Source organism: Sphaerodactylus townsendi, linkage group LG06 (genome assembly GCF_021028975.2).
Source record: "Sphaerodactylus townsendi isolate TG3544 linkage group LG06, MPM_Stown_v2.3, whole genome shotgun sequence".
Lineage (NCBI taxonomy): Eukaryota > Metazoa > Chordata > Lepidosauria > Squamata > Sphaerodactylidae > Sphaerodactylus > Sphaerodactylus townsendi.
This window is the reverse complement of record NC_059430.1, coordinates 106,323,392-106,343,760: the sequence shown is the minus strand read 5'-3', so window position 1 is coordinate 106,343,760 and position 20,369 is coordinate 106,323,392. Positions and strand designations below refer to the sequence as shown.

The 20,369-nt window shown below is 45.7% G+C and overlaps 1 protein-coding gene across 1 annotated transcript in view; it reads right to left on the bottom strand.

The window, feature by feature from the left end:
* The window catches only part of SCUBE1 (signal peptide, CUB domain and EGF like domain containing 1), a 213,886-nt gene extending 193,765 nt beyond the window's left edge, over positions 1-20,121 (bottom strand). Inside the window, exon 1 of the mRNA XM_048501625.1 lies at positions 20,009-20,121. Coding sequence (XP_048357582.1) covers positions 20,009-20,096 — 88 coding nt within the window. The 5' untranslated portion in view covers positions 20,097-20,121. The remainder of the gene's footprint in view (positions 1-20,008) is intronic.
* Positions 20,122-20,369: the final 248 nt, after the last annotated feature.

Genomic DNA, 20,369 nt, shown 5'->3' with positions numbered 1-20,369 from the left:
CATGTGTCTGGATGGAGTTCATTTGCAATTGCCATTGAATATCTCTGGGTTTTGGTGTTTTTTAGTACTGGTAGTCAGTTTTTGTTGATTTTCAGACTCTCTTGCTTTTTGTTGAAACTGTCCTGGTGTTTGTAAATCTCAGTGGCTTCCCTGTATAGTCTGACATAGCAGCTTATGAAGTTATCAAGATTTCTGTGTCTTCAAATAAGATCCTGTGTCTAGGTTGGTTCACAATATGTTCAGCTCCTGCTTATTTCTCAGGCTGGATTAGTCGGCAGTGCCTTTCATGTTCTTTAATTCTTGTCAGAATGCTGCATTTTGTAGTCCCCAAGTATACTTGTCCACAGTTTCATGGTATGTGATAGACTTCTGCGGAGGTACAGGGATCTCTCTTGTCCTATGTTGACTGTAGCATTTGTTGTATTTTTCTGTTTGAAAGTTATGTTTTTCTATCAGTTTTCCTATTTGATTGGTGATCCTCTTGATGCATGGTAGAAATACCTTCCTGGGGATGGGGGCGTTACTTTTCCTCAAGTCTGTGTTTTTCCCTTGGTTTCACAGCTCTTCTGATTTCTGTTGTGCAGTAGCCATTTTCTTACAGAGCCCAATCTAGCTGATTCAATTAATCAGTAAGAAGGTGAGATTCACAGGGCCATTTTGCACGGCCTATAATATATAGAGTTGATACAAGCCATACATGCAAGTGAAACATTCAAAGCAAAAACTACCAGACCATGGCCACACAGGCCAGAAAACCCACAACAGTCAATTAGTTCTCTAAACTTTGACAAAAACTAGCCTTGCTGCCATCAGTAAGTATAAAGATATAAACTGATATTATTAGGAAAAGATACAGTACAATCTGAGTAAAGTAAATTCTATTGTTTTTGTCACATTTACTTGAAAAGCAGATAACAATAATGTGACGACCATTTCTCCAAAAGACTTTGCTCTATCCCAAAACCACCACATATGAAAAGTTACCACTAGACTGTTAACAAAACCAATAATAAACATTGCTACTTCTATAGATTCTGATTCGAACAGTGGAACAACGCCACTGATGAAGCATCTTACAAATATGCTCTCTAAAAGCAGCTGAAATTGAAAAGAGAGAACCATAACAGAACAGATATAACTGCACTCTTGAGAGAACCATAACAGAACAGATATAACTGCACCCACCCTCATGTTAACAACACCGCTACAGCCAAATACAATCAAAACAGATTACAAATCACACTATCACCTTGGACTACTAAACATTTGTCAGGTTTTGCATATGGACATCAGATTGATTACTGTGGAGACAAGTTTACTGCTCTCAGCCTCCGATCACCCTGTGCTTGGTGTCGTGCTCTGAAGTGGCAGGATGAGTCCCCAGGAATGTGCTGAAGTGGCGGTACAGTCCAGCTCCCTGCCCTTCAACCCTACCCTGAACCTCTTCACAGCCTTCTCACTCATCATGATCCAATGACAGAACACTTCCTTTCTGCATCCCAAAAATACGACTGCTTCCACATGACATCTTTTGGAGCCCACCAGGTGAAAGAGCAATAACACATTGCATAATAAAAAGACAACTACAGGAAGCTGCTGCAAAATATGCGAAACCAATCAGTCCACATACAGGCTGTGTGGAAATATGATGCATTTCACCCCAAAGTTCCCAAACAAGTATGTTGAATGTCACCCCGAAATTCATAGAGAGCCTGTGATGAAGTATGCGTAGCGAAGCACAGGTGCCCTGCTAGTTTCTTATAAATGTTTTTATATTGTTTCATTCTATCTGTAATGTAGTATTTCCTGTTTACTATCATCAAAATAATCATTTCTTCTCTTTGCAAAATCCAAGTTAATTGCTTAGTTGGCTTGCTACCAGTTCAAAGACACTTGCAGCACAATCCTGGGGGGAGGTGTGAAGGACCATGGGGACTGACAGATACGCCTATGTAGGAACAAATGGAGGATCCCCTTTATAAACCCTTGCCATGACATACCACACCTGAGCAGATAGGCTGAACAGCAGAGGATTCTTCTGACAGCCACCTCCCATGAGGACTTACGAGTGGTGTGGCACTTTGGTGGTGGGGAAAGCACAGAGAGAATACTTACCACAAGAACACTGCACCAAAACCCAACCAGGAGAGTAAAATACACACAGTCTCTGTCACTGAGCTCTCCCAGTTCTTACAAGTTCTCCATCTCCTCAGGAAGGACAAATGGCACAGACACACACTAGTAAGTAAGATAGAGACAGTTCTTCCAAACCTTCTCCTTCACTTTCCTTTCCATAGGCAGGAGCCTCAGAACAAACAACATCCCTACTCTTCACCCACACAGAATAGGGTGTATTGCATGGGGAGTGGGGTGGAACAGGTATCTTGGGATCCTTGCCACGTTGCAGCTTTTACGCTGTTCCGTCTGCCCACCCCACATACACAGGAAATGGTCAGAGTATCACCTTCAAGTCCACCATGTGCACTGTAGTGGGTGACAGAAGATACCCCGCACTGACTCCCTTGCAGGATAACACCCCAGCTCCATAGAGCGCATGCCAAAAGGACCCATCAGCTACTGCTGGAACTGACAGGAGGGGCAGATAGGTGACAGATAGGTGACACCCTGGGGTGCAGGGTGCTCCTATGAGATTCCTGGTGGCAAGTGCCAGGACAAACATCCCCTTATGGCTAGGTGGAAGATGGAACTGAGCAATAAGGAGGAGAGCAACGGTAGTGAGATTCCAGAGTTAGGGACTGAAAAAGTGAGATGAACATTAGGAAGGCTGGTGGCACTACAAGGGGAGTTATAGTTTGCCTCCTGGGCCTGACAATCCGCTTGTCCCCAATCCCAGACCCATTCTCCATGACATTTACAATGGATGTAATCAACCATGTCTGCACCCTAACTCTGGGGAGGAGAACAATAACAGCCAGATTGGTTGGCCTGCAGTCACTGGGCATCTTGGAGACACTGGGGCCAACAGCTGAGGACAAGCCCATGCAGAAGGTGGACCAAACATTGCAGCAGAGTTGAGGCAGTGGAGACTGGGGAGGGAAGAAACGCAGGGCCAAGCCCCAACCCTCGGAGCCAGGTGTTGCACCTGCCAATGTCCCAGGAGATGCTGAAGATGGCAGCCCTTTGTCAGGTCCAGAAGCACAAGGTTCATGCCTGGCTGAGCCCATCCTCCTACACTACTGACCATGTGGGCAGCAACTGAAAATGAAGAACTGTAGAGCCACTGAGAGCAGCAGAAATACTTTGCCATGGGTCAGCAAAGGTTGGAAGAGCTGGCAGCCTCTCAGATGGCAGCTGCCAGGCACCTGGAGGGGCTGTCTGTGTTGCAAGGAACATGATGGAAGAACAGGTGAGCATGGAGTGGCTCCTTGGGGACTGGTCCAAGGCAATCCATCCCCTTACCCACCAGCCCCTCCTCCAGCTCCTCCAGGGACAGGAGAACCCTCATCAGCTTGGGCATCCTGTGGAGTGGCACAGTTCCCAGTTCCCAGTGAGTGGAGGGTTGTTGCTAATGCACACAGTGGACACAGTGCACACAATGCACACTCTTGCTCTTTCTGAGCTTTGCATGCCCTTTGCTCTGTGTTGGCACAGATCCAACTTGGGGTGAAAGGGGGTGGCTTCAGACTGGTGCCCATGCCAAACAACATTTTCCCCAATGCTCTGAGCTGTGCTTTGTCCCTTTAAGGGGTGGGAGGGGTTTCCACTGATAGGCAGAGAAGGAGAGGTTGCCAGATCCATATGGGAAGACCTCTGGAGATCTGGATCTGAGGATGGAGCCTAGGGAAGGTTAGGTCTTCTGTGGAGTAGAGTGCTGAAGTTCACTTTCTTCAGCAGCCATGGTCTCCAAAGAAATGGATCTCTGTCATCAAGAGATGGGATACCATCCCAGGGGATCCTCAGGTCCCATCAGGAGACTCCCACCCTTGCCATGATTTCTTTAACGTGGGGGGGGGGGGGCAGGACACTGACTGGCAACTTGTCTTTTTTGCCCCGCCCACACCCAACCCCTCTGGTCGTTCAGCTGCCATGTTCCATCCCCCGGCCTCTGTCTCCCTGATTGGCTGCAGACAGCCTGACCATCAGGGCCCCACTATCCCCATGCTGCAGTGGACTGCCACTGTTCCACAGCTACATGGCAGCACAGTATATAACAGGAAAAAGGGGGAGAGTTCGCTTCTTTCCCCTCTGACTACCACATAAGTCTTCCCATAGGGAGCAGACCAGAGGTGCCATTGTTGTGCTGTGGCTGTCTGCAGAGGCAATGTCTGCCCTCAGGATCACGCAGGATCACGCTGCCCATCTCATTATATTTTTCATGCTCTCTAGTTTACACATTCTTTACTTCTAACTGAGCCTTCTGGATACCTACCAGATTTGTGTGCTATCCTTTGAGGATGAATTTGGCTTCACCAAATCAAGAAGGAGAAGGAGAAGGAGAAGGAGAAGGAGAAGGAGAAGGAGAAGGAGAAGGAGAAGGAGAAGGAGAAGGAGAAGGAGAAGGAGAAGGAGAAGAAGGAGAAGGAGAAGACAACGACGACGAAGACGAAGACGACGAAGCGATGACGACGAAGAAGAAGAAGAAGAAGAAGAAGAAGAAGAAAAAGAAGAAGAAGAAGAAGAAGAAGAAGAAGAAGAAGAAGAAGAAGAAGAAGAAGAAGAAGAAGAGGAGGAGGAGGAGGAGGAGTTTGGATTTATATCCCCCCTTTCTCTCCTGCAGGAGATTCAAAGGGGCTTACAATCTCTTTATCCTTCCCCCCTCACAACAAACACCCTGTGAGGTAGGTGGGGCTGAGAGAGCTCCGAGAAGCTGTGACTAGCCCAAGGTCACCCAGCCGGCGTATGTGGCAGTGTACAGGCTAATCTGAATTCCCCAGATACGGTAAGCCTCCACAGCTCAGGCGGCAGAGCGGAGAATCAAACCCGGTTCCTCCAGATTAGATACACGAGTTTAACCTCCTACGCCACTGCTGCTCCTTCTTTAAGGTAGAGGGGGGCAGTTTGTTTCATTGCTTTTCTATTTAACTCTGAAGCTTTGCTAATAAATATTCCTCCAATACAAGTTTATTGTGTCCCTACAAATGGCCAGTTGACCTCAGAAATTATATTAAAGGAGAAAAATTCATCAGTATTTGGGTTTGTTATCTACTGCATATCTTCTGTCTGTGAGAACCAAGTGCCCAAGATCCGTTGCCAAGGAAAGAGCCTTGAAAGAGCTTATATTATCAAGAACTGGTCTGTGATCTTCACACTGAAATAACATGACTGATTCTAGTCATGATAGATGGAGCTGGACCAAAAAAATATCATTCTTGAACATGATAAGTGCAAGGAAGAATAAAAGAAGTCATCTCCAACATCTGTATAATTTGTTCCCCAGGCAATAAGGTAATAGTTATGAAGATATTTTTAAAGACTTTCGGCAAAGCTTTTGTGACCAGGTTATAAATTGATTTATGGTTTGGCATTCACAAATCCATTTCCCCCACAACATTATTAATGCAAGGGCACACACAGCCGGGCTTGTGAGGCACATTTTCCCTACTTCCACATGTTCTAAGAGTAGTGTCATTTGTTCTTAACATGATAAAAGTTGCCAGAGTATCCCTGGGCTTTCCTGATCATTTAGTATCATTAATTCCTGTCCTATAGGCAGATCAACTCCAAATCAATACTAGTTTAGAATATTCACAAGGAACCCCACTAGGCCTTTGCATTATCTTCTCTTGCCTCTGTCTGTACCTCCTTTACCCTGGTTTCTAGTCTGTCCAATTTAATAAACCAGTTTTCTGAACCAAGTATGTCAGGATCCATTATCTTTGATTCTACTTAGTGAACTATTTTTTCTATGTCTCTTTTTGAATGTCTGCATTTTTTAAACTTATAGTCTTCCAGATTTTTTTCACCAGAATCAACTTCTGTTATATCTGATAGTCTTTCACCAAATTTATCACACTCAGTGGTGTAGTGGTTAAGAACAGGTGTACTCTAATCTGGAGCAGCAATGGCATAGTGGTTAAAAGCAGATGTTACTCTAATCTGGAGGAACCAGGTTTGATTCCACACTCTGCTGCCTGAGCTGTGGATGCTTATCTGGGGAATTCAGATTAGCCTGTGCACTTCAACACACACCAGCTGGCTGACCTTGGGCTAGTCACAGCTCTTCCAAGCTCTCTCATACCTGTCTCACAGGGTGTTTGTTGTGAGGGGGGAAGGGAAAGGAGTTTGTAAGCCCCTTTGAGTCTCCTTGCAGGAGAGAAAGGGGGGATATAAACAACTCCTCCTCCTCCTTTTCAATAATCTCTCACTCTCTACTGCCATCTGAGTTTCTTAACACATTCATGATTTTTGTTTATTAAATATAAGTAAAAATAAACATGCAAAATCAGGTCACAATCTGAGGCATTTGAACAAACTGCTAAATCAATTTTTCCCAGAAATTCCACACCATTGTACTTTCTTCCACTATCAATGTACATGCATTAGGGGACACAGATAAAAATCAAGCCCCAAAGGAATCTCAACACAATATTTTGTGCTTGATTGCTAATGAGCATTAATGTGGAAGAACAGGGAAAAGACGAGAATGAATGAGCAGTGAAGCTGCATCAGCTGTAGAATTAATTTTAGAAGACCTCAGTGTTAAGTCAAGAAGAAGACTGAGCAAACCCAAAGAATAATGGACAAATCCCTTCGTTCCTAATAGTGATGTTAATCTCAGTCCCATGCAACTGATTTATTGATTAAAATACTTCTGCTCTATCTACTAATCCACAGAGTTCTCAAAGCAGCTAACAAAAAATTTAAATAATGAATGCAGGAGAAAATTCCCTAGGCAATATCCCCACAGAAGATGCCCTATTTCTCTGGTCCATCTCTACTCTCCAAGGAGAGGGAGGCACACAGAGCAGCCCCTTTGAGCAAGTTCTTAACAACAACATAGGGAAGCAGGTCATTTAATAATCCTGGGTCATTTCAGCCTTTCACATACAGCTGTTCATGGCCTTGGCCCCTCATATCTTCAAGACCACCACTTTTCCATGCTGTGCCTCAACAGCTTCACTCATTGGAACAGCGCCTACTATAGGTGCCACCTTGCAAATGCACAAAATCAACAACTGTCAATACACATGCATTGTGTTGTGGCCCGCACCTTGTGAAACAGCCTACCTGAGGAGGTTGGGGAGGTTCCCACCTCCCTGGCTTTTTATGAACGATGCAAAACTGAATTATTTAGCCGAGCTTTTTTTACACAGGTAATAGGGTTATGATATAATATAATGTGTATAAGAAATTTAATACAATGTGTATAAGAAATACAAGAAAGATGCTCTTGCAATAGGGGCTGTGATTTACACTATGTATAGTATGTACTGTCTGATATAGTTACTATGCAATTTCTGCATTGTTTAATATGTTATGTTAATATTAGTTTATGCTGTTTCAATCCAAATCTTTATTGTTTGTTGTTTGCCTCATAGTGTTGACTGCATTTGACCTACAGCAGGGGTAGGGAACCTGCGGCTCTCCAGATGTTCAGGAACTACAATTCCCACCAGCCTCTGTCAGCATGGCCAATTGGCCATGCTGGTAGGGGCTGATGGGAATTGTAGTTCCTGAACATCTGGAGAGCCGCAGGTTCCCTACCCCTGGCCTAAAGGGTGATGCTAGCATTGCAGAGACGGGGAGCCCATTCTCTGGTAATAGCCAGGTCTACCTACAAAGAACTTCCAGGAATTTTTTTCTTTCTGTTCTCATGTTCTCAGTTTGCTTGCCATAGCAGCACATTTTCAGCTCCCTAGCCAAAGAAGAATGTGTTCTCAACACAATACAGTAGCCCTGCTGAATGGATACTCATTTCCAGCCACAAGAAGACCTCTGACAACATTGCCTCCCCTGATTATCTTAACCCAGATACTCCCTTCTGTAACTCACTTCTCCTGACCACCTTACAATGCACTCTATTGTTTTTCAAACAATCCATCTGGACGCCTCCCAGAGGTTATCCCAGCACCTCCCAAAGGTCATCCTGACACCCCCCAAAGGTGGTTCTTCACCCTATAAATATCCTATCCTCCAAGGGACCAATTGCCCAGTGGCACTGACACCTTTCCATCTTTGTCACTGTGCCCAGTGCATTGCCCCCTGGAACCAGATGCTGGCTGTTTGGTTCTGAACCCTGGATCTTCTTCATGTCATGATCAGGTCATATTACCCATATATATATTCCATACCCCTTTCTATTCCAAACCTATTTTCCCACCTATTTGTACCTTAGGAATTCTCTCTGTGTGTGTGTTTATTGTATTGAATCAAGTGTTTGTGAACCTCTTGTCCCTACAATAAAGATTGTCAAATTTGTATTATATTCCTCTCTGTGGATTTTCTTCCAAGAGCTGATCTTCGTATACATTGGTATTAAAGATTCCCTACCCAGCCTCTTGCAATAGTGATAAGTCATCTGCTCTGAGCTAATTTCTCCCACATTATTGAGAGACTGCATCTCCATCCTGGGTAACAATGCAGCTAATGTATGGCAACCACAGTAAGGGGCTTTCAAGGCAAGTGAAAAGCAGAGATGGTTCGCCATTGCCTTCCTCTGCAGTCTTCTCTAGAGGTCTCCCTTCCAAGTGCTGACCTGACTTAGCTTCTGAGATATGACAAGATTGGACTATACCATGCTGTCTTTCCTCGCAAAGGGAGCTACAAGAACTCTAAATGGAGTTCATGCAAGTGAATATTCCCACAGTTCTCTAAGTAAATGTAACAATATGCATCTTGTACCAATCTGCAGCTTTCTTGTTATATTACATTTTTAAATACTTTTTAACAGGTTTAATAAATACAAAGGCAATTACGTTGTGCCACCATAATATAGGGATTATTGTGGAATCTTATTTATCCACTGCTGTGCTGCGCAGGTAGTTGCTGGTAAATCTAGTAACAACATTTTTAAACAACAAGATGTTGGGTTGAGCTCAAAAACATTATGCCAGAGATTTAGACTAAATGTTGAAAGGGCTGAACCAGCTCTCCTAATTCCCATGACTTTCTTGGTCTGGCATTGTTCAAGATATGTGCTTATTATCAAGGTACAACGGTAGCTAATTAGGACCATGCTGCATTCTTAACAAAGGGAGGTCTTGAAATTCAAACTAGGCATCCCTCAAAACATCAATCGCCTTTCATCTACATAGAGGCATCTAAATAGGGGGTTTTTTTTCCACGGAAGCAAATTTGACAGAATTGTGGAGATTAAAAAAAAGATGTGCACTAAAAATTCTTTAGATGCAAACAATACAATTGCAGCAGTTTCCAAAGAGATATGCTGTTTAGCAAAAACAGGCATTAGTTTGCTCAACTTTTTACTGAAATTGAGTCAACTCTCATCTTGGCAGCAGGGTCATAATCAAGATAATCTTATTTCAGTGGCTAAAGCCAGGATCCAATATGCCGCACATTTGAACAAGGTGCTAAATAAAAGAAAGTTAATACGACGGATAAAAATTAAAGTTTACATCCCCTCCCCCAAATCTTCCCATGTTCTCAATCCTAGTCCAAACCTGGAGTCCACTTCTCACAATTCAGGATTACTTCACAGAAAAAAAAACTCCTCATGCACCACTATCATTTACATTTTCGAAAGGAGGAATTTATTACTTCCATTTTCTTTGGAAGGAAATACATAGACACTTATTTGAGAGGTGTGGCGAAGGAAATGTAGCCCAGATCCATGAAAAGGAAAAACATTGAAGGGGGGAGACCAGGGAGATGCCAGGGGTGTGTGTGTGTTTAAAAGCAACTAAAATAGTGTGAGAGTTTTATCAATAGCAAGATACTTTATCTACAAAGACAGGCGAGAGTAAAAGTGTGAGTGAACAGGGAGACGTGTCTATGGAGAAACTGAGGTGGAGGGAATCTCCAAGCAGGCATGATTCTATTACAGTGGGTAAAGTAAGGACAATATTTCTATGAAAGGTCTTTAAAAAGAACAACATTATGGAAGGTGCAATATTTTATTGTTTGTGCCAGAGAGTGACAGTAGTTTGATTTTCAGATTGATTATTTTAACAAGTTGCTTCTTAACAAATCAAAGCATTTTGCAGAGTGTATGAGACCTCGGCATATACGAGACCTCAAGTCTGAGAAAGCCCCCAAACTGAAAAACCTTTGTACAGCAACTCTATCTTTAAAAACACATCCTTCTATATAGCATCCATTCATTTGTATCCAGTGATTTTGGGCCTCTTCTGCACTGCCTCTCCCTGCCTTCTCCCTGTTCCCTTTTTCTTTATAAGAATATTGTTTTGAAGTCGGCCAATGAAACATGTTTTATTTAAGTACTATATTCCAGCAGCAATGGATTCTTTGAAGAACTAAAGGCTGCAGAGCACTTCATTAGTTCCACATAATGAAAGAATAGCACAATTGAAGGAGGTCTCTAAGGGAGAAGGGCGTGAAAATTAGAGATCCGTCTGCTCACTTGCAAAAAATAATTGTGGATTTGCTAAATAAAGCACACCATCTCCATTCAAGTCCACTGAGAAAAGGGTTCTCCACTCAATCCTCTTACCGTTGACAATATAATAAAACCAGAGGGACTGTTTTGAAGTAGATCTGTGCATTCCACATTTAGATTGAGGGGCAATGGACTGTTTAAATTGCTATTTACATTTCCAGCTGTTTTACCAGTGATTTGCCCATCTTAATAGCTCTTTAAGCTTTCAAACAAGAAAATAGCTATTCTCACGACTCAAAGAAGAAACCATGGTTATTTCAGTCTGCCTCTATTGTCAATGGTTTAACTCCCTCTGTATTTATATATGCCTTTCTGTTTATACTACTTCCCTTTTTCGATCCCTTGCTAATTTCTAAATTTCATCCATTTATCTTTTTAATTTTTACACTATATGTCTTTTAGTAGCATAAAAAAGTCTTTCCTGGTGCTATTGATTCAAGGGTGCAAAAAGCCAGCAAGCAGCCACTTTGTTTCCTCAGAGAAGCCTAAGCCAGCCAGTAAATGAGAATCAGGACTATAATCTTCCACTAGTTATTGGAGAGTTAGGTCAGTGTTAAATGCTTTGCAGTGAATGAAAACTGTGTATTTATTTACCCACTTTTCTTTGGAGACGCATCAAACATAGCCAGGCAATGATTTAAGCTTCTATTTCTGCTGAATGTTTCAGGACTGAGAGAGAAAGGGAAAATGATAGACTGTTTTTCAAATTAGTCTCAGACCAGGGTTGCAAAGTAACATGTTTACTTTGTGGTGAATCTATAAAACCGGGCTGTGATTCCATTATAATCTGAAACCATTCATTACCGTCAACTAATTTTTTTTTTAATATTTGGAGAAAATCTCATCCTTCCCAGAGTCTGCATTAATCAAAGTTGTCGTATTTGTCTTTTATTAAGTCTAAATGTTTTCTGTGCTTAAATATAGAATTGCCCATATCAGTCGCTGTGCAAGCAAGCAAGTCTGGATCTGGCAAAATGTGTTAGCAGCCATTCACATTAAAGTTTCCAAAGTTGACACTGTGCAGGCCACTCGGCATGAAGATATCAGCAACCCAGTTAAACTAGTTTTCTTGATAGCTGATTTGCATTGTTATTAGTAACATTTCTCTATCTTTTAGCAAGGATCATCATGTGGTAGGGGGAGCTTTTAATGACTGCCAACATTACTGCAACTCCAACCTAGCTCCAAACTCAACGGGCATCCTTGCCTGCTCACAAACCTGTGCCTCAAAGTGCCAATGCCTCCTCCCTTCTGTGTACAACAATGAAGGGTTCTGCTGATGCCCCTCCCCAACCCCCTGGCTGCACACCCAGGGAACAGATGGCTTGACAAAGCCTCCCTTGAGACATAGATGTCTCAGGATGATTGCCGATGGTCCCAATCAATGTTGTAGCCATCCACACTGTTCCTGTCAAGTGTCAACCTTAGTTAGCTCTAACCAATACCAAAGGATCAGGACTAACAAATAATTGAATATATCTCTTTTATCCCAATCTTTTATCCCAATCAATGGAACTCAAAGTAGCTCACAATCATTTTAAAAAAGCCTGTCTTTCCAAGCTGATCTGAAAGAGATTTTTAAAAAACCCTACTCTCTGTTCAGACCCTAGAGGCAGCATACTATTCCTGCATGTTGGATAGGTGGGTTGCTACAGGGGAGGGGCGAAGCCTGCTGGGGAGAACAAAAAAATTATCAGAACAGCCCTGCTGGAGAAGACCAGTTGTCCAGCATCCTTTTTCAGTAGCCAAATGGGGCACAGAGTCCAAGGCCTACCTCCGATATTTCTTCCTTAGCACCGGATTTCATAAGTTTGTTACCTGTTAACATAAAGTTCCCTTTAGTGACCATGATTAGTAGCCATTAATGGACCTCTCCTCCATGAACCGTCCAACCACCTTTCAGAGATATCAATCACTACATCATCTCACACTACACATCATCTACATCAATCACCACATCATCTTACAGGGAATGCCACAATTTGTAGCCCAATCCAGTGTGCGTGGAGGGGGGAGAGGAGGAGGCTGAATCACTTCTTGGATGCAACATGAGGCTGCACTGGTGCATTTGCTCCCTCTGGTGGCATAAGGGGCATCCCCGTTGGAAGAGAGGGCTGAGACACTGAGGCCCCTTCCGCACATGCAAAATAATGCGTTTTCAAACCACTTTCACAACTGTTTGCAAGTGGATTTTGCTATTCTGCACAGCTTCAAAGAGCACTGGAAGCAGTTTGAAAGTGCATTATTCTACATGTGCGGAATGAGCCTGACAGCCAGTTGCCCCACAGCTCCATTTAGCCCTTTGGCAGGGTGGTGAACCTATGGCACTCCAGATGTTCACGGACTACAATTCCCATCAGCCCCTGCCAGCATGGCCAATTGTAGTCCATGAACATCTGGACTGCCATAGGTTCGCCACCACGGCCCTATGGACATAGCCGGAGGGTTTTTTTCCTTCCTCCCCATGCTGCCTGAAAGACCTCTGGAAGCAGCACAGTGGTGTGACAGCAGTGCCCTCCCTAGCAACTGCAGGCTTGTGGATTGGGTTGCCCATCATTCAGTAGGTATATATTTTTGTTTGTCCTGAATCTATTTACCATCGACTTCACCAAGTGCCTCAGCGCGCTATTATAGAAAACGGTCACCACCTGTGCTCACCTTTATGTGTAGTCTTGGGTACAGGTGGACTCTTTAACCTGATTTTGGGACATCCACTCAGAACTGCTTCCAATCTGGGGAATTCAGCTCAGCGTCAGAGGAAACATTTCCCCCCATTCACAGCCTGGCTAGCTTGCAAAACTGATACACTTGCCAATTAAGGGGCGCAGCAGAGAGCTGGTCCTTTGTGACAAAAAAAAAAGAGTCCCAAAGAGAAAAATGTGATGTTGGCAGACACCACACGAGCAGAGTGTATTGGCCGCTTTACAAAGTAGATAATAGTCTAATCCATCGCCTGTAATAGCAGATGCTAGGATCACATTACAGAAAGGTTTCAATACTGGGGTGAGAGTAAGTCCTATTTTTGTAATGGTGATTTTAATAGATATTGTATCCAGGGCGCTTTATGTTAGGATAATGTATTAAATGGGGTTGTAGGAATGAATATGCAGCTTTGACTCTGAGGAAGTGCCTTAATTCAAGCAAAGCACGAAACAAGCAAAATAAACCAGTCAACAAACAGACTTTTAATGGCATAAACAAAATAATAACATCAATGTACAGGATGGATTAAAACTTAATAGCTAAAACTAATACACAGATTTATCTCTGTGGCCAAAGACCTTATGTAAAAACTTGGCAACCATCTCCGTAATGTAAGGACGGTTACCACTCAACAAATTCAATACAACGTCCCTGATCTTGCTGATATCTTGCTGGTATCCTGTCCTTCCCTTGCATGCCACCCCTTCCCTCCCCCTCCCTTCCCTCCACTAGGGCAGGTGGGCCATGTCCAGATGCCAGGACCCCTCCCCTCCCTTGCATGCCACCCCTCACTCACCTCCCCCTCCCTCCTTCCCTCCGCTAGGGTGGGTGGGCCAGGGCCAGATGCCGGACCCTCTCCCCTTTCCTCTCGGGCTCTGGGAGTACTTACCAAGGTGCAATAGTTGTGCAGTACCGAGTCACTCAGATGGGTGGTGTGATTGCCAGCATCACAACTGACCAAGATGAACAAGTTATCTGATCTTGCTGGTATCTTTTTCAAAATGACTTTGAGAAAAAGTGAGCAGAGATCCGCTGAATTGTTACAATGAAGCAGCACATGTTCTGTCATCTCAGGCAAACCGACTGTGCAGGAACAAACCCTGTTCTCATGTGGAGTATTATGGTATCTACCACTTGTTTGAGCAGTGGGTAGTACATTTAGACGAGCAAGCGTAAAAAATCTTACAATGCATTTAACAAGATGGTCTTTCTCTGTGTTGAGCCCAGAGCAAATAGGACCGCGAGGGCAAACCTTTGGCACTCCAGCCCCCCCCCCCCACCCCCCCCCCCCCCCCCCCCCCCCCCCCCCCTCCCCCCTCCCCCCCCCCCCCCCCCCCCCCCCCCCCCCCCACTCCCCCCCCCTCCCCCCCCCCCTCAACCCCACCCCCCCCCCCCCCCCCCCCCCCCCCCCCCCCCCCACGCCCCCCCCCCCCCCCCCCCCCCCCCCCCCCCCCCTCCCCCCCCCCCCCCCCCCCTCCCCCCCCCCCCCACCAACCCGCCCCCCCCCCACCCCCCCCCCCCCCCACCCCCCCCCCCCCCCACCCCCCCCCCCCCCCACCCCCCCCCCCCCCCACCCCCCCCCCCCCCCACCCCCCCCCCCCCCCACCCCCCCCCCCCCCCACCCCCCCCCCCCCCCACCCCCCCCCCCCCCCACCATACAATTCCCATCAGCCTCTGTCAGCATGGCCAATTGGCCATGCTGGTAGGGGCTGATGGGAATTGTAGTTCCTGAACATCTGGAGAGCCGCAGGTTCCCTACCCCTGACCTACAGTAATAATCTACCTTGAGTCTCAGTGAGAAAGGTAGACTATAAATAGCATATATAATAAAAAAGTTAAGACAAGATTTTTATTATATTCAGAAACCCCACTGAACTGGCTGAATGGGTCTTTTCACTGACATAGTGAAATAGCACTATGACATAGCAATGGACAGTTCTATCCAGGACTGAACATTGCTACATGCAAAAAGATGTTCATAAACAGGGCTTTTTCAGCTTGAAAAAATATTCCTTAAAATCACATATTTGCGCATGATGAGCATTATCATGCTATTAATAGTTATTTTATGAAACTCAAGGTTATTAGGAAGCCAAGTAAGTATTTCCAAAAAGTTTTTTTGTGCCTTGTCAAGCAAAAAGCATGGATTTGTATGTTTTCCAGAGCTTCTGTCCCCAGCAGAGGGGCAGATCCATCAGTGGGTGGCTGCCACAGCCCTCCAGGGTGGTGAGATATGGCCCTGAACACTGTGCCAGCCCTCTGCACCCCTGCCTCCAGCGTGGCGGGGGAGGTCTGGGGGCGGAGCTGATGCTAGTCAGCTTTCACCTGGTCGTTGCCCCTATTGGCCCAGTAGCTGGGGCTTGGGATTTGCACCACCTTTTGAGTGGCATAAGTCCATTAAGCCCAATGCACGCTTTCCGGTGGCAAGGAGGCTTTTTTGTGTTTTCAGCTTCCCCACTCTGCTGGGAAGCCTCCTGGGAACAGTGTGGCTGCGGATGTTGCATCCAGGCACCCAGCCTTTTGGATGGGGCTGTTAGATCTGGATCCCCACTCTGCCATGGAGCCCGCCTGGGTGACCTTGGGCCAGTCACACCCTTTCAGCCTAATTTACCTCACAAGGATGTTGAGAAGATAAAGTGGAGGAAAGGAGAATGACAGCAACCATTCTGAGTTGAAAGGCAAAGTATAAATTAACTAAATAAATAAATAAATAAATTAACTAAATAAGCTGACTGGGTGACATTGGGCCATTCTCTCTCTCTCTTTCCCTCAGCCTGACCTACCCTACAGAGGTTTTGTGAGGACAAAATGGAGACTCATGTATGTCAACATAAGCTCCTTGGAAAAAAGGTGGGATAAAATTATACTAAAGAGGGAGATAATTAATTTACATTAGTTATTAGTTACAGAAGCAGTTCTCTGACACTATTGCCATGGCAGTTGATACATTAAGCACATTGCAATCAGGGATTGATGCGGTGGCCTTGCTTCTCGTCTGACACAGAATAGCATAGTTCACAGAATGTTGATACTCGCAAAAGAAACCTGGGCCCAAACCCCAACTCAGCAACGGAGTGCCCTAGACTCAGCCGCCATTGCTCAGCCAAACCTACTTCTCAGAAATATTCCACGATACCCTGGCCTCCACAGTGCAAAAAGCATACTCCTAATACCAGCTCCACAAAACATTTTGCATTGAGTGATAACAGTAGATCCATATTGCTAAAAAGGTAAGCAAGCACCCCTATGTCACTGAAAGATATTCCAGTGAAAAATGTTATTTTCCTGTGTTGTCTTTTGAAGAGAGAGAGAGAGAGAGAGAGAAAGAGAGAGAGAGAAAGAGAGAGAGAGAGAGAGAGAGAGAGAAAGAGAGAGAGGGAGGGGGCTGCACTGATGCTGTTGCTGATAATATTTCAGCTTAATGAAAATGCAGTTGTTGGAGTTGAGAAAATGTACCCAGCACCCCACTCCCTGTAGCTGCGCAGCACTGATTTAGAAAAATGACTGTCGGCAGAAGCAGTCAACAAGGTGCAAAGGGGCTGGGAATCAGCTGACCCTCTGGAAAAACATCTGACAGCTAAGCTTTGGGAAACCTTGGTGTTTGTAGAAGAAAGTGGCCCAAGGCCATTGATTCTGCCTCAGTGCCAATCAGGCTAGCATGCCCTTAATTGAGAGAACAGCCTTTAAATGGATTTCCTCATAATTTAATGCCAGAAGCCCATCTGGGGCTCTTTACCTTATCAGCTGGATTTCCATCAGGAATAATAATACGCCTCACCCTTTGCTCATGAAAAACTAAGGTGCAAATGGACTCGACTTTAGCTCACTAAAACCCAGGATCCCATAAAGGCAAAAATTCACATAATATGCATGAATGAAGGTAAGGAGCAAAATAAAGGCAAAAAAATCTGCCCTACCACCTTGTGCAGTTTGTTTCACACCTATTAGATTAGCAGAACCGCAGAAAAAGGTTCACCAAAGTGAAAAGCACTTTCATTGTTAACTTGAAATCTTAACACTAATTATTTCAGAAATGTTCACTCAGCCATCTCCAGGGATAAGACAAGGATTCTTCTCCTTCACCTTGGAGGAGACATGGTGGGGTGCTGGGGGGGATAATCAGAAACCGCATCCAGGCACACACAAGCGTATGAAGAAAAGGGAAGGCATATTAAAACAGGCAGTGAAAGAAGTATTGTTATTCTGGGTGAGCTTCTTCTAAGAACCTTAGAAGGCAAATAAATAAATATGCACACACACACACACCCAACATGGAAGGAACCTAGCTTTTCCCAAAACTTAAGAGAGAAAGAAAAGAGTTCACCTCTCCACGGCTGAAATGAAAGAAAGAGAGGGAAGTGTGGTTGTAATTGGCTCCCCCTTCCCCTTTTGATTTATTTTAGCTACTGAACCAGTTGCAAAGCACCACAACTTTTTTTCTCCCTGCGAATTTGGTTAGGGCATAGTTCACATCACATACACACACCGCTGTATATTCAGGCAGGAAGAGAAAAAAGCGGGAGGTGGTGCTTTTGTTTGAAATGCCTTAGTTCATACTTTCGATTCATTAAAAGGAGCAACCAGTTCTCCCATCAAGCTCCGAAGAAGTGACAGCTGCACTCCTTTTTTAAGGCCATCAAAAACCTCAAAACTGCACTGAGCCCAAAGGGAACATGCAGCAACCTGAAGATGCCTGAATGGAAAGGGCAAATCCAAATGGCAAAAACGTCATCTGTGGCACAGATTCAGGTAGGCTGATTAAACTTGGGGGGGGGGGGCTGTCCCCCTCTCCTCCCCATTTCTAGGGAGATAACTGGCTTTTAAGGAAAGATTAAATGTAACTAAGATTTCTAGGTCCAGAGGTGGGAAAATGGCACCCAGAGACAGCTGTTCTCCAGGTGCGCCCCCCCCCCACTATGTCAGAGGGCGCTGATCAGGGGGATGCAGCCGCAAGCCCCAGGCCTCGCGCCCCCCCCCTTCCTGGCTCCCATTTGGCAACCAGCAATCTCTTCTGCCCTCCGCCCTGGGGAGAGCAGCAGCAACTGAAAGGCTTCTTCCTCAGTTCCTTGGCTTTTATAAACATGGGGGCGGGACTTTGGGCAGGGCCACATCCTCAAGGGGTGGAGCCCTGCCCCCAAGCCCCACCCAATGCTTATAAAAGCAAAGGATCCAAAGACTTTCAGTTGCTCCTGCTCTCCCCTGACTGCCAGCTTGGAGGTGGGGGGGGGGGCGCGAGGCTTGGTGAGTGTCCTCAGTTTTCCTTGGCCCCACCCACATCGATGACAACATGGGGGGCCAAGGGTGCCCGAAGATGACGAGGCAGCAGGACTTCCTGCTGCCTTGCCATCTTCCTGGTCAAGTGGGGGGTCAATTTTACGCCCCCATGTGACCAGATTAGTGGCGTCCAGGGACAGAGGATGCCCGCCCGTCCCTAGGCCACTCTCTAGATCTGATGGTTTCTCAGATTTCAGGTGCCCAAAGTACACGTTCTGTCTGAAGCAAAATTGAGGGGTTTTTTTCTTTCTCCCACTCAAAAAAGAATTACCAACTCTCAGAGAAGACACTTCCACTTGTGTATCAGCATGAATCACTATTCTGGGTAACACCACTATATCTATACATCAGGACTGACAAAATGTTCTGGGTAACACCATCATATCTATACATCAGGATTATCAAACATTCTGGATAACACTGCTATACCGTTTCATATAAGTAAAATTGTAACTTCATCCACCATTTTGTCCTCCCCCCACCCACATGCTTCACCATGCCCTCTCGTCATCTAGTCCGGACTAGGCTGCAACGAGGGGTGTGTGTGTGTGTGTGGAGTATGTAATTGGGTGGGGCAGGAGGAAATGGTAAATGAAGTTACAATTTTACTTTGGTCTTTATGCAGTTCAAGGAGACATATACATCAGGACTGACTAAATGGTCTCAATATATCCAATGCAAACACAGGATAGACAGTGTGTAACAGACGTCTCCCTGTGATAAACCTCTGAAGATGCCAGCCACAGATGCAGGCAAAACATTAGGAACAAGATCTACCAGACCACGGCCACACAGCCCGGAAAACCCACAACAACCAACAGGATAGAATTACCCACCCCCATCAGAAGCTGACTGGAAGGTGGCACAGATAGCATACAGAGACGCAGCAGGTAGCTTCACAGAGTGATGCAATTAGTTATTTCTTGCAGGACAGGGCCTGGGACACAAAAAGCCAAAACAGAAGATAACCTCACAGGTGATACTACCTGGAACTCTAGAGGGGCAGAAAGCAGCTCATATCTAAGCTTTAATTTCCCCCCTCTTACTCTCACTGTACAGATGGCAAGTGAAGTGTATCATGCTACTATAACACACAGAGAGAGGAAAATAACAAACTAGAGGAAAACAAGAGAAAAAAATAACAAACTAGACAATTAAACTTTTTGCACTGGTGCACTTTTCCGTCTAGACAGCCGGTCGACCTTCACATTGTCATGCTGCACCTCACCCCGGGTGAACTGAAAATAACTAAGCAATTGTGCATTGCATGTCTGTATGTGTGTGTGTGTGTGGGGGGGGGTGATCAAGGAAAATTAAACAACCACCCCCGCCACACGCAACTGACCAAGCCCCCCATCAGAGCAGCCCCCTCTGCCGCCACCTTCCGGAGGTGCGCTGACGCGCCCCTTTCCTCCCAGTCGGGACCGAAGTGGGATTGGAGTGCATTAGGAACGGGCGAGGAAGAGGACACCGAAGCCTGCCCACCTCTCTTACCTGCCACCCCGTTGCCTCCGGCAAGCCTGCCAGGCTGGAAGAAGGCGACGGCCAGGGACAAGTGCCATGCCCAGCACGCAGCGCCCATGACGACGTGCGGCGCCCGGGCAAGTCGGTGCCTCTCCTGGCCAAGCAGCCGCGCGCAGGGCTGGCGGCTGCAGCCGCTCCGACTGACGCGCTGACAGCACCCCGCGGATTGGTGGAGGGAATACCCGGGGGCGGGGCTGGCCGGGGCGAGGACCAATGGCTCCTCAGGCTCTGGCAGAGACGGAGGTGGGGGGGGTGGTCTTGGAGAGCTCTTTGGCTCGTGCGGGGAGAAGAGCGTTTTGCTTTGCCCCGGTTTGCCCGCTGCCTGCAAACC